This window comes from Lagenorhynchus albirostris, chromosome 9, assembly GCF_949774975.1.
Source record: "Lagenorhynchus albirostris chromosome 9, mLagAlb1.1, whole genome shotgun sequence".
NCBI classification, from domain to species: domain Eukaryota; kingdom Metazoa; phylum Chordata; class Mammalia; order Artiodactyla; family Delphinidae; genus Lagenorhynchus; species Lagenorhynchus albirostris.
The window spans coordinates 27,779,920-27,805,207 of NC_083103.1; the positions used below are offsets into that span (position 1 = coordinate 27,779,920).

The window sequence follows — 25,288 nt, forward strand, 5'->3', positions numbered from 1 at the left end:
TAATCAATGAAACTCTGTGCGGGGCTAGTGCTAGGGATTGAATAGATTAGGTGGCTGCAAGCCTAAGAGGTTCCAGAATTATCTTTGACCCCAGATGTATGCAAGGCCTGCCACTGGATCAGGCAGAAGGAAGAATATTAGTCTCGGCTTTAGGATAAGGCCAAATTTGCAGATATGTGACATATACTGCAACTGCTTCCTTCTGAATCTACGGTAAATACATGAGTCCCAGAGGTGGCCCAAAGCTATCTTAAAGCATGCCCCCTTCAGCCACCAATTGACCAGCAGTTACTTGTAATAAAACCAGTTTTTCATTTCATCAAAGGTGATGTCTTCAGCCAGGCTCCTGTCAAAATACTTGGAAGAATATTTTATTTTAATATTTGTTACCACCAACACATTAGTGAGAATTATTTTCAAGGTTGTTAGATATCACTGACCCAGACAATTTGAAAACAATCCCGAGCAGACTGGCACTGTTCTTGAGCCTACGCTCCTTGATATTTTTGCCAAATGCCTGGAAGAAGACAAAATACATCAAGCTGATACATTTTCTGGGAGACAAGCCGGAATGCATACTTAATCTTAAGATTCTCCCCAAATCTTGGTAAGCTAAAAGACAGGAGCTGACTAGATAAGGTAGAACTGATTAGAAAGAATGTAAAGTTCTGCCAAAAGTTTAAATAAATCAATAGTACAAGCACAAGATGGGGGTGAGGGGAGGAAGCTTAACAGATGTCTCTGAAGGAAAGTACAGCTAATGGTTCCTTTCACAAACTGATGTCTTTAAAGAGACTGCGCTAATTGGGAGACTGAGATTGACATATATACATTAATATTTATAAAATAGATAACTAACGAGAACCTGCTGTATAGCACAGGGAACTCCACTTCGCTGTACAGCAGAAACTAACACAACATTGTAAAACAACTATACCCCAATAAAAAAATAAATAAAATAAAGACACTGTGCTAATAGGAGGGCAGCATTGCCAAAGCCTGTTCTCAAGGAGGGGCTATGCAATGAAAAATGTCTGCATCAAATAATTTTGGAAAATGCATAGTTAAATTAAAGTCAACAGGTTTCTTTGTTGTAGGACTTCTCAGAACCCCGGATTTGCTAATGTGTATTCTAACTCTAGGAGAGGAGCAACATTTTCCAAACTGATTTAATCATAACCCATTCTCCCTACGGAGGAAATGTGCCACCCATGTGGCACACTCTGGGAGTTGCTGATTTAGGTATTTTAGTTGACTCAGGTTCAATTTTAGCTAATGATTTGGTGGACTGAACTTGCTGCTCTCTCATCCCACCAGAAGCACAGTGTACGGGTAAAGGTAGATAAAGGTATCAGACACTTACATAATGCTTAATATGTGCCAGACATGTAAGAACATGCTATTCATTATCACATTTCATGGATGAGGTAACTGAAGCAAGAAGGACTTCTTAACATGGGAAAGTCACCCAGCTAACAAGTGGCAGAGCGAGGATCCAGAGCCGGGCAGTCTGTCTCTAGAGTCTTTCTTTACACTCTCCTGCCACAGCTGGAAAAGTGCTTCCAGTGCCTTCCATGTTGGGAGATACCCTTAGCCACCCTAGTGAAACCAAAGTGGTAACAGTATCACATATGATGTGGCAGGAGATGCCAAGCAGAGAAGGAGGACATGCCAATGGCAAAACACACCGTGGTTAGCCTTAAGTTAACTATCCAGTTCCCAGCCAGAAAGGTTCCAAGCATCTCTATGAGAACAACTTGATTCTCACTGTGTTTAAAGGAACACTAGAAATATTCCTGGGGTGTGAATAAAAAAGAGCAGCGGCTTCCAGGAGGCATGTTCGTGTGACTGCAATCAGCAAACTCCCAGGAATCCTTAATATATTAACAAACAGCTCACATTTTGGCCCTTTTGCTTTTCTAGCGGCTTTCTGTAAAGAAGTAAAGTCATTCTAAATTATTCTCCACTTCTCTCAGACAAGTAGGAGGGCTGGACGTGTTCCAAGCCAGGGTCCCCTTTCTATTGATACCTGATGATAACTGTTAGCAATGTGAAAAGTGTGTGTGCCATTTGACTCTGTAAGTCATTGCAGGAGCTTAAGACAGTTTGAAGGTATTCAAGAATATTCAGTGCACCATTGGCTGTAATGAAAAATGTTTGGAAGAGTCTGTGTCCAACAGCTGGATAAAGAAATTAGAGTAAAGAAATCAATACAGAAAAATACTTTGCAGAGCCACCAGAAATGATATTATGGAAGGGTGGAATATGAATATATATGTACATTTATATACATATAAATATATATATTTAATATAGAAGGCCATATTAAATCCCTAATTTTTTCTAGAGCAGTCTATCCAATAGACTTTCCTATGATGATGGAAATGTTCTCTACCTTTGTTGCCTGATACAGTAGCCGCTAGTCACATGTAGCTATCAGACACTTGGAATGTGGCTAGTATGACTATGAAACTGGATTTTTAATATAAGTTAATTATAATTAATTTAAATAGTCATGTAGGGCAAGTGTCTACCTTATTGGAGTGCACACTTCTAGAGGGTGGAAGAATAAGTAATGTTAATATTCTTCCTTTTTTGTGCATTTGTATTTTTAAAAATTTTGTAATAATACTTTAAAGATAAAGATGCTGGCTGTCTATAAATATGAATTCTCAATCTGTTGGCCATAGGAAGAGAGAAACAAACTTTACAAGGTCAGAGGGATAGAGTTAGGAAACCCAAAGGAATGACATTTGGGAAATATTCGAAGCAAATAACAGCCTTCCACATCTGAGTTCTGAACCAAATGAGAAACCAGAGAACGGATTAAGCAAATAGAGCCAAAATATTACCTTTATTATGGATAAAGCTGATATTGCAGGATGTGGCTTTTATCTGTGGGCTAGTGGGCTTCCTAATAATAAATCCCTGGGTAGAGAGACTTACCATCCAGTCACAGGCAGTGCTGGCCCCCCGCTCCCTTCAACCCCATTCCCAGTGGTGGGACCTTTACACCAAGTTTACTGCATGGTTGAGGGCAAGTGGGAACACATTCTCTGCATATGCACCATCTCCCAAGGAGGAAACAAGGGGCAGGGTTACAAATGTACAACTAGATACCTCTCTTTTCTTCCCTGGGGGATAAGTGATGGAGCAGAAGGAGTTCAAGATGTTAAGCTAGTGGATCTCCCATCACATGAAAGGAAATATTAGGAGTAAGAAGAACATTCCCTACCCCCTGCCCTCACTCCCAACATCAAGAAGATTTAGGGTGGAGGGTGTGAAGAAGTTTCAAGATGCATTTAATAGAGTAAATGAGTCCATGACTGGGAATACACAGTTTTGGCCAAGATATAATGATTGAAAAATAGATAGAGCCCTCCTTTTCCAAAGATTACCTATTACTTGTTTGACTTATAAAATAAATTTTAACCTACTGAATTTAAACTCCTTAAAATAAGCAGAGATGACCCTCAAATGTGATCTGGCAGTACATAAAATTCTGCTGAAGAAATGGATAGTGGACCCAAATGTCATACTATAACTATAAAATTTCTAGAAGAAAATATAGAGGAAAATTTCCTTGACTTTTTTTTGTTAGGCAAAGATTTCTTACATAGGACACAAAAGCAAGCTATACAAAAAATAAGAAAATTGGATTTCACCAAAGTTAGAAATGTTTTCTCTTCAAATGATTCCATTAAGAAAATTAAAAAAGGCAAGCCACAGACTGGGAGAGAATATTTTCAAAGCATATATTTGACAAAGAGCATATATCCAGAATATATAAAGAGTTCTTATAACTTAATAATAAAAAAATAGGCAAAAGATTCAAGTAGCTATTTCTCCAAATAAGCACATTAAAGCAAATAGGATCTACATCATTAGTTAATAGGAAAATGCAGTTTATAGCCACAGTGAAATACCACAGTACACCTACTTGGAATGGCCAAAATGAAAAAGACAGCACTAAGTGTTGATGAGAATGTGAAGAAACCGGAGCTGTTAGTCACTGCTGCCAGGAATGTAAAATGGTACAGTCACTTTGGAAAACAGTTTGACAGTTTCTCAAAAAGTTAAACATACCCTTCCATAAGCATATACTTACCTAGATATTTACACAGGAGAAATGCAAGCATGTGTCTACACAATGACTTATATGCAGATATTTCTAGTAGAATTATCCGTATTAGCCCCAAGTGGGAAATATGCCAAATGCCCGTCAGCTGGTGAATGGATAAACAAAATGTGACATATGCATATACTGGAATCCATCTAGACATAAGAGGAAGAAACTGGTGATACACACAGTAGTATGCATGGATCTCAAAAACATTATAAGTGAAGGAAGTCAGACTCACAAGACTGTATTTTTTATGATTGCATTTATATAAAATTTCTAGGAAAGAAAAAGCCATAGTTATACACAGCAACCAGAATGATATTTTAAAAACGTACATCAGTTTGTATCATTTTTTGCTTAAAAATCTCCAGTGGTTTTCCACCGGCTTAAAAGTAAATCTAAACTCCTTACTATGGCTTACGAGTCCTTGCAGGATCTAGCCCCTCCCTCTCTCTCTGATTCAACTTTCCTCATTACATTGCAGTGATATCAGGCTTCTAATTTTTTCTCAAGCACACCAAGCTTATTCTTGCCCCAGGGCTTTGTACTTGCTATGTCTTCTGCCTGAAATGCTCTGCCACCAGAGAGTCTCACAGCTGGTTCCTTCTTTTCACTCAGCTCAAACAACAACTTCTCATAAGTCCATTTCTGACCATCAGTCTAAATGATCTTCCCCACAAAACATGTCTCTGTTTAAGGATCTACTTCTATGTAACCAACCGCCCCAAAATATCGTGTCTTAAAACAACACTTTATTATTGTGGGTTTACTGGGCTCAGCTGGGTGATTCTACTAATTCTGATCATGTAAGCAGCTGCCTTTGGTGGGGAGCTGCTAAGAGCAGGAATGTCCAAGACGGCCTCTTGTTTGGCAGGGCTCCCCTCCACGTGGCCTCTCTCACTCTAGAGTTTGGCCTGAGCTTCTTCACAGCACGGCAGCTAGATTCCAAGAGGGAGATGGTTCTCTTAAGACCTGGTTGGAAAATCTCAGAATGCCACTTTTGCTGCATTCTATTGGTCAGAGTGAGTCACAAGCCCTGCCCAGATTCAAGGGGGAGGAGAATAGATCCACTTCTTCTTCTCAGGAGTGATATGTATGTACTTGGATGTGAGGAATTATTAGCCACCATATTTTTAATCAACCCAGCAGAGTTTCTATCACAATGTTTTCCCCATAATATCTGATACTACACTGCATGTTTGTGTTTGTTTTATTATCATTTTCTCCCACTGCAGTTGGTGGCGATGTATAAATTACCTTATTGCTCACAAGTATTTAATGATCACCGAGGTGAGTGTTGTACTGTGTAGTTTGGTGATCCACACAGTCTGTTGGAGAAGGAGAGAACAAACTCAATACATTTTCTTTCTTTCTGTTCCTTGGGTTAACTCCTATAATACTGCCTAAAAACCAAAAGTTAAAAGATAAACCAATGTACTATTCTCCTGTGTGCTCAGAACTCGGGCAACTTGGCTGATTAACACTGGTTAGCTTAATATTGTCCCCTAAGTCTCACAAAGATTACTAAGTCTTCTTTACGTGACTCATAAGGCTTTAGTATGAAAATCAGTCACTTTTATTTATGAGTGGATATGCTGAAAACTGTTTCTCTCATCAATTTCATTAACCAATCCTTGTTTAGTATTTCTCCCCATAAAGGAAAAAAAAAAAAAGTAATGACTCTGGCTGATTGGATCCTCGGCAAATAGGAGTTTACAGTAGGTTTTAATTTGATTATAACCATTTTATGGTGTACTTTTCTTTTACTCTTCAATGAATAAATTACCTCAGGCATACGTAGTTAAAGTCCTTAATTCATATTACAGATACTTCTTTTCTAAATGCCAATCCATGAATGTGCAAATAAGGAGTACACACTTGCCTCCTTTACCTTAGAATGTTAATGATGGTAAGGTGTACCTTATGTGGTCACCGAAGCTCAAAGGTGGCAATTTTCTTCTGTGGAGAAAAAAAGGTAGAATAACATTGATCTATTTGGAGCTGCTTTGAACTTCTTTGATTTGGTTTAGGAGTGGGATTGGCCAGACTTTTTCTATAAAGGGACAGATGGTAAATATTTTAGTTTTTGTGGGCAACCTGGTCTCTGTTGAGACTACTCAACTCAGTCATTGTTGCAGGAAAGCACGTGCAGACAAAACATAAACAAATGAGCCTGACTGTGTTCCAGTAAAACTTCATTTCCAAAGACAGGCAGCAGGGCAAATTTGATCTTTGGGCTGTAGTTTTCTCACCCCTGGTTTAGAATTTAGGGGTGAGAGGGAAGGTGCTGTCTAGTGTAATGGAAAGAACACCAGCAAACAGAATCAGGTGACTTGGTTTTCAGTCCTGGGTCTGCCAATTTGGTTTAACACAACGAACATTTATAGAGCATTTACTGTAGGGATGGAAATACTGAGCACTGTGCTGCCACTGTCCTCTCCCTTACATGTCAGCAGGCGGCACTGTTCAATCACAGCCCTTGTTCAGAGTCCAGATGCACTCCCAGAATCCTTCTCAACACAGTGTTGCAGGTAGCCAGTATCAGTGGATTGGAGCGGCTGTGTAAGATGCAATGACTTGTCACTCCCGAAACACTATGTGTCATTTACTGTGCAGCGTGATTAGCATATTAGGATTAGTTAGACTTAATACTTACCCTAAGTAAGTATTAAGGGCCTCAGAATCCAGTGCCATTTCACTAGGTCATATCATTCAACACTGCCGAAATCTCTAAAATGGGGATACAGGATCTTTCTCACTGGACTGTTGTGAGGGTCAAATGAGGTACTGTGAGAGAAAATATTCTATAAATGGCAAAACATACTTATTTAATAAGTGAAAGCACTAAACAGGTATCTATCAAACCTCATTTCATTCCTTAAAATTTGGACAGCACCTGGGATGAGGATCAAATTCCTGTAAACTTTCAAAGTTTACATGAAACCGTTTAGCACCTGGGACATGAGAAATTTCACCACCCCAAAAATGACTTTATTTTGAGAAATTAGGCCAAACATTTCACTTCTGCAGAAGTGATGTGTGAGTTGTGTTGCCTAAGGTGTCCTCTGTTCTCTAATCTTATAGATGCCAGGTACCAAATTCTTCTGAAGTAGTTCCTGAAGGACAAGCATCCCAATGCAATAATAGTAGGAAACATTTTCAGCGGAGACGGCAGTGAGTGGGAGCCTTCAGGGAAAGCTCTTTGAGAGCTCGCAGGGGACTGTAATGCTTTTTTAGTTTCAAATGACAGAAGTCAACTTGGTCTCACCTAAGGAAAGACAGAAAATTTATTTAAAGAAACAGAGTTGTCTTTTGGAACTCAAGGCAATAATGCAGCCAAATCAAAGAAGTGGCTGGAAGCAGAACGTAGCTGTGGGGCTTCTCTGGATATCACTTTAGTTTCTCTGTGTGTCATTGTTTCTTGCCTTGCTTGCTCTCTCTTTGTGTGGAGTGGTTCTCTCTACCCCAGTCTATGATGGAGAAAAATTATAATTCTTCATCTTCCACATTTCTATGTTAGAGGCCTCAGCCCACTCAACTCTTGGTTTTAATTCCAAATGTCTAGGGATGGAAGTGTATGCAGCAAGTGCCTATTGGCTCAATCAACTGGAGTCAATGATTGCAAAGATATGCCAAGAAGGCGTTTTAATGAGTTACAGGGAGATGTATTTCCCAGAGAAAGGATGTAGGAATATGGGGCAGATACTCCAAAAGATGTCCACTTTAGGGTTCCAGTGAAAAGATGCCCTTCTGGCTTAATAGTTTATGGCTGTAATGATGGGCATAAATTTTGGTTTAGGGGAATAAGCTGGTTCTGGCCATGTCCCGTCCAAGAGTTTAATCTCAGAGGTATTGACCTTTCTCAGGCCCTTCATCCTGGGCCTGTGTTTTCACAGCCTGTGTCCTCTCTAGTACAGATTATTAAGTTCATATGTGGACATGGTGACTAATAGGTGTTCTTTCAAGTGTCAGTAAATTGATGATAATAATACATAGTTCTGTAAAATTCTTCTGCAAAAAATGTGTGTATCTCCAATGTTTTCCCCTAGATCTAATGAAAATCTTTCTAATAAAGTGAGTTTTCAGAATATTGCACCTTCTGTAAATTCTTGTGCTTTCCCAAGTATATCAGAAATCTTTGAAATAGAGAATATTTGTCCTTGTGTGTTTACTTCTTCCCTTTGTCCCTGGCACACTGCTGGGCTTATGACAGCTGTCCCCCAAATATTTGCTAAAGTGGCTTCTCTGGTAGGAGGCCAAGAAAATGGAATCATAAGAAAGAAGATGGCATCCTAAGAAAGTGATCTGAGAGAGAATCCTTAAATACAAAAGCTGGAGAGGAACTAAGCCTCTAAACTAATGTGGTAGACTGGATATTTACCCCCCGCATATGTCCATATCTTAATTTTTTGGAAACCGTGAATGTTACCTTATATGGCAAAAGGGAATTTTCAGATGTGCTTAAATTAAGGATCTTGAGGTGGGGAGATTATCCTGGATTATGTGTGTGGGCCTGAAGTAATCATAACACTTCTTATAAGAGAGATGCAGGAACAGTCAGAGTCAGCAGAGACGGCCATGTGATGACAGAGGCAGAATTGGAGTCATGTGCTTTGGAGATGGAGCAATACTCCACAAGTCAAGGAAAACGGGTCGTCACTGGAAGCTGAAAGAGGAAAGGAAATAGACCTTCTTCTCAGAGCCTCCAGAAGGAACCAGTCCTGCTAACACTTGACTTTGGCCAAGTGAAACTAATATAACTAGAGATCCCAAACTGAAAGTCATAGGCCAAATCCAGTTAGTATATCTGTTTTACTCGGCCAGCGTAGTATTTTTTTTTTTTGTGGTACATGGGCCTCTCACTGCTGTGGCCTCTCCCGTTGCGGAGCACAGGCTCCGGACGCGCAGGCTCAGCGGCCATGGCTCACGGGCCCAGCTGCTCCGCGGCATATGTGATCTTCCCGTACCGGGGCACGAACCCGTGTCCCCTGCATCGGCAGGCGGACTCTCAACCACTGCGCCACCAGGGAAGCCCAAGCGTAGTATTTTGAGAAAGGAAAACAAATAAGCCAAACTTTAAAATTTAAAAAATTGATGTGTTTGACATAAAAATCTAGATTTTTGGTTTGTTTGTAAAACAAAAAACAAAGATAAAACCCAGAGATCTAGAAATACAGGATCTGCATTTCTGTGTGGCATTCATCCCCTGAATCTGGGCTGCAGCTCCTCCCATTCCTGGGATTTGTGCCTGTTACCTATCATTTCCTCTACTCCCTACCGTATCTCTCATTTAAGCTGAATTATCAACACAAAATTGTCTTTGTTCTTCCTAAGTAGAGATATATTTCTCTGTATTCATATTTGTAGATAGGCTGAGAAAAAACAGTCGTGATAAATGTATGATGCTCATGTAGGATGTTAACAAAAGGGGAAACTGGGTGTAGGGTATATTGGAGCTCAACTATTTTTGCAACTTCTCTGTAAATCTTTTTTTTTTTTTTTTTTTTTTGTGGTACGCGTGCCTCTCACTGTTGTGGCCTCTCCCGTTGCGGAGCACAGGCTCCGGACGCGCAGGCTCGGCGGCCGTGGCTCATGGGCCCAGCCGCTCCGCGGCATGTGGGATCTTCCCAGACCGGGGCACGAACCCGCCTCCCCTGCATCGGCAGGCGGGCTCTCAACCACTGCGTCACCAGGGAAGCCCTCTGTAAATCTTAAACTATTCTAAAATTAAAAGTTTACTCAATGAAATTGGCATATTTCTTTATGAAAATGGAGAATCTTATTATGTATTTAACATGCAAGCAAAGTGTTTCTCTGTTGAATGATTCTTAGTCTATTTCACTCATTGCAGTTCTCTCTAGGCCTCCCTGAGCATGCATTTGTGGCCTGCAGACATCTGCATTTTACAGTTGAGGATTCTGAGGCTGGGAGAGAGAAAGTGACTTGCCCATGGTCACAGAGATAGTCTGGGAGTTGCTGTGAGTGCCCCAGGCCTCCTGACTGACTTCCAGCCCAGTGTTCTCTTCTTCCTGCTATTGTGGGGAGTAATGGTAATAGGGAGGGCATAATAAGGTCAACATTCTAGAATACAGTGGGAATCTCACTTACCCTTCTAGAATCCTCTACTGGAGGAGAAGAAGCAGCACCAGAATCAGAGCAGCCTGCTTGCTTGCCATTTGCTTTTTTTTTTTTAACTTCCCCCATTTATATTTTAAATCTGGTGCATAGGGAAAACATTTGACATTTGTCCAAATACCAAATGTACTTTGGATTTTCTCTCTTACATATTAGCAAACTTCAGCTATGCGCTAGAACGTTTCCTCTAAAAGCAGGAACCTCAGGGTCTGAGAAGGTTGGAGCAGAGTAGCTGGGACTGGGCTCAGGTCTTTGTGGAAGCTGTTGGGTAAAGGCTGAGAGGCAGGTGTTCAGTGCGAGCTCCTGCCATGCTGGGAGGTGAGGATTAAGGGTTTAAGTGGATTTGGGAGGTTATGACTGCTTGTAGAACACTGTGCATTCACAGCCTTGGGTCTGAAGAGCTGTTGGTGTGGCAGGCTCAGAGCTGGCCAGAAGGTCGAGGTCAGCTGTTAGAAGATTAAACAGGCTCAGAAATGGGCTGGTTCCTGGCCTTCCTCTGGCCTTAGCTCTGCAAGGCTATTTCCATGCTAATAACTTTCTCTGGGATCTGAAATGGTGAGCGTAATGGAGAGATGTAGCTTTTCTAACTTTTCCTAAGGTTGAACACTCAAGGTATGCGGGCAGAAAGGGAAAGGGAAAAGTAAATGATAATGATAGATGCAATTGTATTGAGTGCATCTTATGTCCTCACGTAATTTATGTATTATATATGCAAGCAAAGTGTTTCTCTGTGGAAAGAATACACTTTAGTCTGTCTCATTCATTCTTTGGACATCTCTAAGCCTGAATTCATGACCCCTGAACATTTTCATTTTACACATGAGGATTCTGAGGCCCACACAGAGAAAGTAACTTGCTCAGAGTCACAGAGGTAGTCAGGGAGGAGCTGTGAGTGGAATCCAGGCCTCCTGACTTAGTTCTAGCCCGGTTCTCTCTTTTCTTTCCTGCTGCTGAGGGGAGTGATGGCAATAGGAGAGAATATTCTGGAATTCATGCTTATGAGAGTATAGGCAGTATGGTGTAATGGCTGGAAACAGAAGCTCTGGAGCTGACTGCCTGGGCTTAAATCCCAGCTTCACCACTTATTGGCTGTGTGACTTGTGCAAATTATTTAATCTTTCTAAACTTATTTCTTCTTCTGTGAAATAAAGATAGTAATAAACCTACTTCAGAGGACTATACAAGGATTAAATGAGTTAGTTATAAAATAGTACCTGGCTCATAGTAGCTTCCATATAAATGTTAGCTATAAATATTATTGCTATTTTGAAAATGAGGACCCAAGCTCAGAGAGGTTACATAGTTTGACCAACAGTACACAGAAAGGAGCCAAGCTGGGGTTTGAACTCACATCTCTGCTATCAATCATCTATTATATTACCTACCTATTAGCAACTCAGGTTTGCTCAGACCAGGATTCCTTGGCTACCTGTCTGGGCAGCCCATGCTATGTAAACAAAGTTTCTGTGTTTATATAGGTAAAATATTGATAATCTCGATAGGTCTTAGATCTTTCACCTCCTCCTTTTAAGTTCTTGCCTTGAATATGTTTTCCTGTTTTTCTATGTGAAGAGAAATAGGAGAAGTAATGATATAAATTTCAAACTCAGTAGGCTAACTGAAGTACATTGGTAGGGAGTAACACTGAGTGCAAAAAAGAATGCTTACCATTGAAATGGGCAAAAGACTTTGTCTTAATGGTTTCAGATGGAGAGAAGAAAGACAATGCTCTGATCAGGTCATTTAGACGTAGTCGCTGGAGGCTAGTATGGGCCAGGTGCTCAGGACATAATTATAATACATTTGTTGTCTTCAAAGACCTTCCATTTGAATCTGTTGTCTGCAGTTATTTAATGTCTTCAGTCTGGGTCCATTCTACCCTTTACGAATCCCCATACTTTATATAGGCCCTTAGCACACCAAAGAGTATTGATCAGGATTGTGGAAGGGTCTGTCTGAACCCTGGATTATTCAAAGAACAGCTGAATGAACTGCTAATCTTCAGGCTGGAAACAAGAACATAGCTGCTCTCCTTACTTGAATGGTGTTCAAACAGAAAAGAGATTAATTTTGTTTCGGATGGTTCCAAAAGAGAAAACTGGATGGAAATTGCAGGCAAACAGATTCTCGGTTCAGTTTGAATCAATCCATTTATACCACTAATGGTACTACTAAGTGCCAAGGGTTTACCCAAAGGCAGACAGAGGCAGACAGAATCCCTACATCCACAGAGTTACTTTTTTTTTTTTTTGATCACCAGAACTGCCGTCTAGTCTTGACATAAAAATGTTACAGAGAATATAGATGTATGTGATAGTCTACACTTTGCAGATAGCCTTGTTTGAATGATATAGGTTGGTTGGCAAAGTGTTTTGATGGCATAATGGGAGATATTCTGAAGAGAGACTAAAAATAAGGGGTACAGGGTTCTAATTCTGATCCTATGTGATCTCAGGCCTCAGTGTTAGCACACAGTAAATGTCCACACAGAACTAGATGGCCTTCAGTCCTCTCTCCATTCTGTGATTCTATTCAGCTTTCATTTTGTTTGTTCTTAGATCTTTGTACAGTCAAAAAGTATAATCACATCTGTTCGTGAAGAGCAGAGCAGATGATTATTATGAGAGGCCCACTGTTTTAACATGTACTCATTCTCAATTCAAGAATTTCAAATTGAATGGAAAAAAAAAGTCATTTGGGAAGAATAATTATTTTTCTTTAGAAATTTAATTTTAATTTTTGTCCAGCCTTATCAAGATATAATTGACATAAGTTTAAGGTGTGAAATATGATGATTTGATATATGTATACATTGTGAAATGATTACCACAGTAAGGTTAGTCAACACATCTGTCACCTCATGTAGTTACCCTTTTATTTATTTCTATTTTTATTTATTTATTTACTTTTTGTGGTGAGAACTTTTAAGATCTCTTTTAGCAACATTCAAGTATATAATACAGTATTGTTAATAATAGTCACCATGATGTACATTAGATCCCCAGAACTTATCATCTTATAACTGGAACTTTGTATCCTTTGACCACCTTTACCCATTTCTCCCTCCTTGACCACCTGCCCCTGGCAACCACCAGTCTGTTCTCTGTGGTTTATTTTAGATTCCACATGTAAGTGAGATCATATAGTATTTGCCTTCCTCTGACTTATTTCAGTTAGCGTAATGCCTTCAAGTTTCATCCATGTTGTTACAAACGGAGGGATTTCCTTCTTTCTTTATGGCTGAATAATATTCAATTGTGTGTACATACCACATCATCTTTATCTCTTTATCCACTGACAGACACTTAAGTTATTTCAAGGTCCTGGCTATTTTAAATAATGTTACAGTGAACATGGGGGTGCAGGTATCTCTTTGAGATAGTGACTTTATTGCCTTCTCATATATACCCAGAATTGGAATTGCTGGATCATATGGTAGTTCAGTTTTAATTTTTTTTGAGGAACCTCTCTACTGTTTTTCATAGTGGCTGCACCAATTTACATTTCCACCAACAGTGCGTGGGTTCTCTTTCTCCACATACTGGCCAACACTTGTTATCTCTTATCTTTTTGATAATAGCCCTTCTAACAGGTGTGAAAGGATATCTCATCATGGTTTTGATTTGCATTTCTCTGGTGATCAGTGCTGTTTTACCTTTTCATGTACCTGTTGGCCATTTATGTGTCTTGCTTGGAAAAATGTCTGTTTAGGTCATTTGCCCATTTTTAAAATAAGATTTTTTTTTTTTGGCTATTGAGTTATATTTTGGATATTAACCCCTTATCAGATATGTGGTTTGCAAATATTTTTTCCCATTCCCTAGGTTGCCTCTTCAACTGGTGATCAATTCTTTTGCTGTGCAGAAGATTTTTAGTTAAATGTAGTCCCATTTATTTTTGCTTTTGTTGCTTGTGCTATAGGTATCACATCCAAAAAAATCACTGCCAAAACCAATGCAGGCAGCTTACCCCTATATTTTCTTCTAGGAGTTTTATGGTTCCAGGTTTTACATTCAAGTTTTTAAGTCACTTTGTGTTAGTTTGTGAGTGGTGTAAAGTAGTGGTCCAGTTTCATTATTTTGCATGTGGATATCCAGTTTTCCCAATATCATTTAATAAAGAGACTGTCTTTACCCCACTGTGTATTCTTGGCTGCCTTGTCAAATACTAGTTGACCATATATGCATAGATTTATTTCTGGGCTCTTGATTCTGTTCCATTGGTCAGTGTGTCTTTTTAATGCCAGTATCATACTGTTGTAATTACTGTAGCTTTGTAGTATAGTTTGAAACCAGGAACTGTGATGCCTCTAGCTTTGTTCTTCTTGCTCAAGTTGGCTATTCAGGGTCTTTTGTGGTTCCATACAAATTTTAGGATTGTTTTTCCTACTTCTATAAAAGATGAATTTTGACATTGAATCTATAGATGGCTTTGAGTAGTATGGATATTTTATTTATTTATTTATTTTTTGTGGTACGTGGGCCTCTCACTGTTGTGGCCTCTCCTGCCACGGAGCACAGGCTTTGGACGTGCAGGCCCAGCAGCCATGGCCCACGGGCCCAGCCACTCCGCGGCATGTGGGATCCTCCCGGACCGGGGCACGAACCCATGTCCCCTGCATCGGCAGACAGACTCCCAACCACTGCGCCACCAGGGAAGCCCCTGGATATTTTAACAATATTAATTCTTCTGACCCATGAACGTGAGATATTATTCCATTTATTTGTGTCTTCTTCAGTTTCTTTCATCATGGTCTTATATTTTTTATTGTACAGATTTTTCATTTCCTTGGTTAACTTTATTCATAGCTGTTATATTGTTTTTGATGCTATTGTGAATGTGATTATTTTCTTTAATTCTTTTTCAGATAGTTTTGTTGTTAGTATATGGAAATGCAACTGATTTTTGTACGTTGATTTGGTATCCTGAAACTTTGCTGAATTCATTCATTAGTTCTAACAGTTTTTGAGTGGAGTCTCTAGTGCTTTCTACATATGAGATTATGTCATCTGCAATCACAGACAGTTTTACTTCTTCCTTTCTGATTTGGAAGACTTTTATTTCTTTTTCTTGCCTGATTGCTATGTCTAGGACTTCTGGTAATGTTGGAATATTCTCTGGTGAGAGTAGACATCCTTCTCTTATTCCTGATCTTAGGGGAAAAGCTTTCAGTCTTTCACCATTGAATATGAAGTTAGCTGTGGGCTTGTCATATATGGCTTTTATTATGTTGAGGTACATTCCTTCTATATCCAATTTGTTGAGAGTTTTTATCATGAAGGATGTTGAATTTTGTCAAATGATTTTTCTGCATCTCCTGAGAAGAATAATCCTTGATATCCATGTGCTGGAAAATATATCAGCTCTAGTACTTAACTAGATTCCAAAGGTTATGAGGAAAACTTCCCATTGAGTCTGAGTTACAGGTAAGACATGCTAAAAGCTTTCTGGGAATAAATCAATTTTAGTGTAGACTGGGGGTTAAGAGTAGGAATAAATTAAGAAAGTGATGATACAAGAAATGACAGAAGGTCTATTTTAGGGAAAAAAGAACACTAAAATCCAGTAAAATTCTTATTGATATTCCCAAATGAACAGTAAGCACAGGTGATATTTATAGAAGCATTTAAAAATAGATTTCTAGTAATGTTACCACTTATATTATGAAAATACACATGTATGTGTCATGAGCAAGTAGTTCAAGAGCATGGAAAAATCCAAAGTCGTGCCTTTGTTAGACAACATTTTTGATTTTTAAGTATGTTTCAACATTCAGGTGAAAAAAAAGAGTTATTATCTTTAAAAGTAATTTAAGTCATGAAGCATTTTCAGAGTGCACCCTTTTGAAAGAAATCATAGATTTGGGAGAACCTGTAGTCAAGTGATAAAGCAAATGTAGAGAGAGCCCAGAAAATACAGCTATTCTCTCTAGACTGCCAACTCTTTTTAAGAGAACTATTTCTCTGAAAAGTTAATTGGCAAGTAAGTTAAATGTAGCCTGTTAAGTTGCCTAATGTGCTGTCACGTGGACTTCAAGGTTCCCATCCCAGCAATGGAGGAGATTTCTGGTACAGGTGGCACAGCAATGAGTGACAGATGATATGCTTTGAGAAGCCTGGAAGTTCTTGATAAAATTTATTTAAGTGGCAAAGTACATAGGGGCTAGCAATTTAGGAAAGGATATTTGTTGATCTTGCAATTGAATTTCCACAGCCCCAAATTCATAGTTCTCATCTTGGCTCTTAATTCAAATTTGAAATAAAAATTAAGATTTGGTTTTTAAGGCTGCAAATTGTGAATGGTCTCACTGTTTCCCAGCTTACCACCCTCCCACACCTGCTCCCACCTTCTCAAGTCAACAACTTCTCTTCCAGAAAACACAGGCGAGGTGGAACTGTTGTAGCACCTGCATAGGCTGGCAATAAAGTGGATAGTCTTGATTTAGTATCCCTACCTTCCAGACTCTCCTCTTAATAATGAAACAATTAGACATAGAGTTAGGTACCTGCTCCATGACACTAAAGTGATACCGGCTCTGCTCTTGCAGGCCATATATCTTACAGGAGATTGTGTTCCATTTAGTTCTCCTACTCCATCATCTTGAGACTTCCTTCTCCTAAGTCTAGGTTTTCTCATCTGTAAAATGACAGGATTGCTCTAGAGGACCACTAAGTCTATTAAAAATGGGAAACAGCTTACAGCCCCTGCATTCAAGTTGAATGAAACCGACAGAGCCCAGAACTAGAAATATAGGGTTGGGTGGTGACAGGCCCCAGGCCCCAGCACTCTCCATTCCTGGAGCTCCCTTATGTAGGGGAGCAGGGATCAGTGGGGTCTCCCACAGTGGTTTGCAGCCTGGGCACATGTACACACAGACTTCTTGGATGTCTTAGTCTTTCAGGACGAGGGTGGGCAGCTCAAAGTGTCCACTGCTCTTTATTCTTTGATTTCACTGAAGGAGCAGTGGCTGGGCCCCAGGCCTCGCACGGTGCAGTCAGTGCTGTCGCTGTAACATTTGCCACAGTGACATTCAGAGGCTACTGGGTACGTATACAGGGAGTCTGCATGGTGAGCACAGCCAGGCACTTTGACCATCTCGTACATCGGCTCCTTGAAGGTACATGTTTTCTGGATGTTGGACTTGGCTGGATCCTTGTACACTGGATCCTGAGTGGTTTAAGAGAGAGTTAGGTTACAATATTCTGCAAGTTTCTGTTTGGCTTAGTCAATATGAGACAGGGATTTACTACTGCTTGCTCTAATATTTGCTCTCAGAAGATCAGCTTCTAAGATACTTAAGCACAGGAAACTTGACCTCATAAAGGAACGTTTATACCGCTTTTCTGAACTGCCTTGGAAGTGTTATAGAAAATATAACTGTCTCTTTTCTCTCTACCATGAGAGTACCCACATATTTAATATTTCTAAAACTCTGTAAAACCTTTGAATTTGTATGGCATGAAAACATGTAAAGATAAAGGGTATCTTTAGAAGATATGACCTTAGCAATTTAAGGATGGGTGTTTTTTTTTTTTTTTTTTTGTACCTCGTAATCTTAAGCTATATTAATGACGGGTAAAAACATAGCACTTGGAAAGAAAAATATTTCCAAGTACTCTTTTCTGTGTATATTTAAGAGAGGAATAAGAGCCGTAAGTTAAGTTATTGATATTTTGCCTAAAGTGTTTGGGAAATCTCATATTGGATTCTGGATATTCTATTGCCTTTTAGGTTCTTCCTTCCCACTGCCTTAAATTCTGTACCTTTGTGGGGTTCTTAATCCAAAAGTATATGATAACAGTTTCACTATCAGAACATCTAAATCAGATCAAATATATTTCACTCCTCTACTTGCCCAATGAGAAAATAATTGGCTTTGAGGGAGAAAGGGGACTGGGGGTTAATTCATTTCCCTAGCTGGCCACTGGGTCTATATCTCACCCAAAGTGCAGTAAGTTGAGTTTTATTGATCAATTCATTTAATATCAAACAAAGTATTTTCATTAAAAAGCAGCCAATTTCAATATATCAAACTTCTGCACAGCCAGGTACAACAGAAAAATGGCAAAGAAACACTTTTGCCTTTAACTGGTTTATTTTGAAGAAACTGTGAAACTGTAGACAAATGGTTTAATACCTGTATTCCTTAATTTTCTTAACAGCATAAAGAAGGGTGTGCGTTTGATGATTCATTTTGGTTCTAATCTACAGGGATTGATTGCTCTCAGGCTGCTCGTTGGTATTGTATTAAAGATGAGCCAATAAAATGATTTTATAATTGCCTGCTTGCATTTTTTATTTGGCTTTAAAATGAATGTTATTACTAGCCCTGTTGCAGAGGTATGCCTTTTATTATTGCAATTGGCTTTTTAAGACTATTGGCAATATTCCATGATTAAATATAGATATGTACTCATGCCCATGTTTATCCCTCAATAGGTAAAGCTAGCAGAAAAATGCTCTTTTAAAATGCAGAGTTGGCACATTACTGAAGCATTCATTTACATCAGTCTGAGCTGTCCCAAATTTGTTTTACCCAAATTAAATCCAAACCCAAACATCTAAATGGTATCATGGTAATTTACCTCAATCACAACACAGACAGTGTTGACTAAAGGACTCGTGGCTGTTATTCAGAAGAGACAAAATATTGACAGAGTGGGAATAAATGAAGCCTGCCTCATCCAGACCCTCAGCACTCTCACTTGCTTCAAAGCAAAGTACCTACCTGGGTGTAGCAGTAGCCTGCACACCACGTGGTGTTGATGCTTTTGCAGAGACCACATTCCTCTTTCTCCACTGTGATGATGATGTTGGTTAGCTCACAGCTACTGCAGCAGATTGTTCTCCAACAACAGAAAAGGAAGCAAAAACTACTGACTTCATCCTAGGCTGGGAAGCAAACAGACATCCAAAGTATTTTAACTGTCATGGACTTTGACCCAGTCAAACTGAACTGAAGTAAACCTGTTCCCCAAACTCCACCGTCACATTCAGCTTCAGCAAGCACTCTTTGACAAAAGAGAAACACAGTACAGGTCAGAAATCCTCATATAATTTTTTAAGGATTAAAATGTCACAGGGTATATATCTGAAAAAGACAAAAACACTAATTCAAAAGATACATGCACCCCTATGTTGGCAATTTACAATTGCCAAGATATGGAAGCAACCTAAGTGTCCATCAACAGACGAATGGATAAAGATGTGGCATACACACACACACAATGGAATACTACTCAGCCACAAAAAGAATGAAATTTTGCCATTTGCAGTAACATGGATGGACTTGGAGGGCATTATGCTAAGTGAAAAAAATCAGACAGAGAAAGACAAATACTATATGACATCACTTATTGTGGGATCTAAAAAATACAACAAACTAGTGAATATAATAAGAAAAGAAGCAAACTCACAGATATAGAGAACAAATTAGTGGTTACCAGTGGGGAGAGGGAAGAGGGGAGGGGCAATATAGGGGTAGGGGAATAAGAGGTACAAACTATTAGGTATAAAATAACCTACAAGGACATATTGTACAACACAGGGAATATAGCCAATATTTTATAAGTGGAGTATAACCTTTAAAACTTGTGAATCACTATATTGTACACCTGAAACTTCTTTAATATTATACAGCAACTATACTTCAATTAGAAAAAATGTCACAGAGGATTACCTTAATATAAGCATTTAAGGGACTTCCCTGGCGGTCCAGTCATTAAGACTCTGTGCTCCCAATGCAGGGGGCACATGTTTGATCTCTGGTTGTCGAACTAAGATCCCTCATGCTGCGTGGCACAGAAAAACAAACAAACAAAAAAACAAAAAAACAAACCATTTAAAGCTACAAATTTCCCTGTAAGTGTTGCTTTAGATTCATCCCCAAATCTTAATTCATGTTGAGTTCTCATTATTCAGTTAAATATATTTTCTAATTTCTCTGTTGCTTTCTTCTGTGACCCATGGGTCATTTGGAAGCATGTTGTTTAATTTCCATATTTGGAGGGATTTTCATGACTTTTTGGTTATTGATTATTTAATTCCATTGTGCTTAGAAAACACACTTTATGTAATTTCTATCATTTTAAACCTTTTGAGATATATGTTATATCCCAGCCTATGGATTGTTTTGTTGAACATTTGTGTGCATTTGTAAAGAATGTGCATTCTGCTGTTTTGGGGTGAAATGTTCTAAGGGTATTGATGAATTTAACCTGATAGTGTTGTTTGACTCTTCTATATACTTTCTCATTTTTCTGTCTGCTTGTTCTATTGATTACTGAGATAAGAATGTTGAAATTTCCAACCATAATTTTATCCATTTCTTCCTTAAGGCTTATAAGGCTATAAGTTTTTGCTTTGTGCACTTCGAAGCTCTGTTATTAGGTGCATGTACATTTTGTATTTTTTCATATTCTTGCTGAATTGGCCATTTTATTTTATGAAATGTTCCTCTTTAGGCATGGTAATATTCCTTCTCCTGAGCTCTATTTCACCTGGTATTAATATAGTCACTCTAACTATATGATTAGTGTTTTCAAATATATCTTTTCCCATCCTGTGTCTTTGTATTTAAAGTGCATTTCATATGGGCAGCATATAGTTGAGTCTTGCCTTTAAACAAATTTGGTCTGATAATCTTTGCCTTTTAATTGGAGTGCTCAAAATCTTTATGTTTAATATACTTTTTTTTTTTTCTTTGCGGTACGTGGGCCTCTCACTGTTGTGGCCTCTTCCGTTGCGGAGCACAGGCTCCGGACGCACAGGCTCAGCGGCCATGGCTCACAGGGTCCAGCCGCTCCGCGGCATGTGGGATCTTCCCGGACCAGGGCACGAACCCGTGTCCCCTGCATTGTCAGGCGGACTCTGAACCACTGCGCCACCAGGGAAGCCCTAATATACTTTTGATAATCATGGGTTTATGGTCATCATATTGTTATTTGTCTCATTTATTTTTTGTTTTTCCATTTTTCCTGTCTTCTTTTGAATTAGTTATTTTTTAGTATTTGTTTTATTTCCACAATTGGCTTATCAGCTTGCTTTATTTATTTGTTTGTTCTCAAGTTTAAAATACATACTTTATCTCAGTAATATTCCACTTCACACATAATTAAAGTATATATCTTGTAACATTTCATTTTCATCCTCTGTGCAATTGTTATTTATTTTACTTCAACATTATTCTACCCTCAATACATTATTGTTATCTTTGTTCTAAATAGGCAATTATATTTTTTAAACACTTAAATTAGAAAAGCCTTTTATATTTACTCATATATTACCCTTTTCAACACATATTATTTTTCTTCTGCTTAATGAACATTCTTTAAAATTCTTTGTCATGCATATTATCTGGCAATACATTGTCAGTCTTAAATTTACTAAAAATGTCCTAATTCAACTTAATTTTTGAAGGAATTTTTTCTAGTTATAGAATTCTAGGTTAGGAAGTCTGTTGGTAGTTTTGTTTCAGCACTTTATATTCTTTATTTGCATTGTTTCTGATAAGGATTCTGCAGTCTTATATATTTATCCTCTCTATGTAATGTGTCTTGTTTCCCTTTGACTGCTTTAAAGATTTTTATCTTTATCATAAATTTTCAGCCTGCCTTGCTGAATTTATGCTTATTTATGATGTGCCTTGGTGTGATTTTCTTTGGGTTTTTCCTACTTGGGTTTTCAGTGAGCTTCTTGGATATACAGGTTTATAGTTTTTATTAAATTTGAGAAAATTTGCAGATAATTGCCAAATATTGCTTATCATTGCCTTGAATACAGAATAAATAAAACAATTAAGTTTTCTTTGGCCTCTGTTTCTTGGTGTTCTGACATACCTATCTTATTTTTAAAAAGAATCAAAGTAAAGCTTGGAACAGAGATCAGTCTCAATTTTGGTAGGGGTCTCTAAGACAAGCATTTTTTGTATAGCTGTCATAATTTCCAGTGTGATAATTTTCTTGACATCGTGCTCCTCTGCTAGACTGTGAACTCCATGAGAGACTAGTGGGAACAAAGAAGGAGCTCAGTATTTTTTTAGTGAATGAGTGAATAACACATGGTCTGCTAACTCAAAGAGTGAGGCGATATTGATTTCTCAGAAACACTAAGACAGGTGGAGACCTAGTCAAGCCAGGGGAAGGCGGGAAAGAAGGCACACTAGACATGTTGTCAGAGATTACCTCTACAATCTCAGTCCAAACTGCAGTAAAGCTTGGTCCAGGGTGTCTAACCAGATGGGTTGGTTTAAGAACAGCAAGAAACTCTGCCCACCTAGACCTCTAGCATGACCCAGCAGAAAGGCACAGATTTTGGGGACCCAACTATATTAGTTTGCTAGAGCTGCCATAACAAAGTACCACAAACCAGGCGACTTAACAGAAATTTATTGTCTCTTAGTTCTGGAGGCTAGAAGTCCAAAATCAGCAGATTTGGTTCTTTCCAAGGGCTGTGAGCAAGATACTGTTCCATATTTCTCCCCTAGCTTCTGGTGATTTGCTGGCAATCTTTGGAGCTCCTTGGTTTGTAGAGTATCCCCCTGATCTCTGCCTTCATCTTCACATATCATTCTTTCTGTGTGCATCTGTGTCCAAATCTCCCCTTTTTATAAGGACACCAGACATATGGGATTAGGGACCCGCCCTACTCCAGTATGGCCTCATCTTACTTAACTTCACTAGTTATATCTGCAATGACCCTGTTACCAAATAAGGTCACATTCTGAGGTACAGGGGTTAGAACTTGAATATGTGAGTTTTGGTGGGGGACACAATTCAACCCATAACACCAACAGATCTGAATTTGAATCCTGTCTCTTTCTCTTACTGACTTGACATGTTTTCACATCTGAAAATGGGCATAATACTGCTTATCTTTCAGGGAAATTATAAAGATTAAATAAGATAGTGTTGGCAGAGCACTTAGCTCAAACCTAACACATGGTAAGCACTCAATACATTGTGGCTTTTACTGTCCTAAGCTAAATGCACATTGATTTATTGAATAATTGTGCTCCTCCTGAATATAATTGAGAAAAAGCCCATTTTTCATTTGATTCATTTGTCCATTAGAAATAGACCTGGTTTCTTTGAAATGTTTGCCCGTTTCCCTCTCAGACTGTTTCTGGGGCAGCAGGAAGACAGCCACTGAATCTCAAGCACTTAAATAATTAAGCCCAAACAAGAGAAAGCTGATAATAAACACTTTTCTGTGCATTATAATTGTGGAGCAATATCTTCTAGATGTTAACTCTAAAGGCTTTATCGATTTAACTGAAACCTAATCAACTAACAACTCAGAAATACTGTTGGAAGCGCTTCTCCAGAGAGGCGTTGTAATTAGCAGCTGGCCCCCTTCTGGGCAGTGGGGCTGCCACCCTGCTTGTGTTTGGTCAAGTAATTTTTCAGCCAAGTGATCAATCCCAGAGGACATCGTTTCCCTTCATACAACTCCCTCCATTTTGCTGGCCACAGCAAATTAACCCCAGCCTTGCTCCTCAAAATGGTCAGGACCTGAGCCTCCCTTCTCTTTGGAAGTGAAGGGCACACATTTAGAAATTTTGAGATTTTGGAATGGAGACCTGATCATCTTGACTGCTTCTGTGTGGTCAGGTTAGGGCTTCAGTTGCCTGGATCTGCTTCTACTCTTTCTCCCTAGTGTAACCGAGACTGGTTTTTAGTTTGTTTCTTCATTTATTTCTTCCATGATGTTCTGGATGGACAGTCTTTCATGAATGAGAATGCCTTTTTTCCATTCCCAGTTTTCGTATGGAGGGATTTTCCTTAAGAGCTGTCCTAGCCTCTCTGGAAATCTTTACTGCTCCACCCTTGGGATGATGGAGGGTTTTACCTGATTGTAAACTTGGAAGGAAATGCTGGGTCTGCTTGACCTGGCTCTGCCCTTCCTTCCTTAGACATGGACTTGCCCACAGAGAACATTCCTCCACTGCTCTTCCTCCTTTCTAGTGGGAGCCCAACCAACCTCTGCCTCAGTGGGTGTCCACCTAATTTTGGAGAGGAGTTAGTAGGCCAGTGTTGTTTTTCACAGCACACTGTGTTTCAATTTAGCCTCTTTCAGTAATAAGGGGGACATGTGGGATTCCTTCTGATATACTCCTCGTTCTGTTTCTCAAAATTCTGGGGACTCAGGAATGGATAATAGAGTGCTATTTATTTGAGTCTTATAGGAGACAATGTTGGCAAACCTCTGAGAGTCAGCAACACAGTTGGTCTCTTTAGCCAAGTGGAGATGTCTGACGAGGAACAGTTTCCATGTATCAACCAGGGATTAGAAAATCTCTACTTAGGGACTTCCCTGGTGGTACAGTGGTTGAGACTCCAGGCTCCCAATGCAGGGGACCCGGGTTCGATCCCTGGTCAGGGAACTAGATCCCGCATACTGCAACTAAGAGCCCGCATGCCACAACTAAAGATCCCGTGTGCCACAACTAAGACCCGGAACAGCCAAATAAAAACAAACAAACAAAAAAAGAAAAAAAAACCAACTTTATCACATTAAAAAAAAATCTCTACTTATAGAACACAAATCCAGCAAGGCAATTGAATATTAGACACCCAAAACCTTTAGGGAAAGCAGAAGAAGTAATATTTATAAGGAGCCATTTAATAAGTGCCAGGTCTTGTGGTGAGCATGTTAGTCACATAATTTCATTTAATATTGAAAAGGATGTGGAACCAGGTAAAACATCAGAGAAGATGTCATTTTGCCTTGGTAAGTCTTGTGAGGAAAACCGTGGAAGGCTAATCCTTTGTCATTAAACATAGTCTTCCAAAGAGTACGATACCTCTGAGTGGACCATCTTTAGGCACAGAACCAAAGGTTTTCTAGTTTCTTTCTTAGGTGAACGGCTCTTCTAATACTAACCCTGAATTTAGCCTGGTGAGATACTCATGGTTTAGAGATGGAAAGGATGTCAGATGATGAATTCCTGGTACTGAATTCTTTTTTATAGAGGTGGAACAGATCCAGAGAGGTTAGGGAATTTGCCCAAGATCACACTGCGATGCAGTA

At 39.1% G+C, this 25,288-nt stretch overlaps 1 protein-coding gene and 1 long non-coding RNA gene across 2 annotated transcripts in view; one reads left to right on the forward strand and one right to left on the reverse strand.

Annotated features, from left to right (window-relative positions):
- The window catches only part of LOC132525906 (uncharacterized), a 269,675-nt gene that overhangs the window by 118,329 nt on the left and 126,058 nt on the right, over positions 1–25,288 (forward strand). The gene's annotated exons all lie outside the window — the stretch shown is intronic.
- On the reverse strand, positions 17,195–25,076 carry LOC132525893 (follitropin subunit beta-like). The gene is made up of 3 exons (XM_060159465.1): positions 25,062–25,076; positions 18,987–19,145; positions 17,195–17,425 (listed from the first exon to the last, which is right to left on the reverse strand). Exons 1-3 carry the CDS (start codon positions 25,074–25,076, stop codon positions 17,195–17,197), a joined length of 405 nt encoding a protein of 134 aa, XP_060015448.1.

What these genes read in the sequence shown, in the direction of transcription:
- LOC132525893 (XM_060159465.1), bottom strand. An exon ending in CAGGCTACTGCTACACCCAG is followed by an intron (nt 17,426 to 18,986) that starts GTAGGTACTTTG and finishes TAAACCACTCAG; the next exon opens with GATCCAGTGTACAAGGATCC.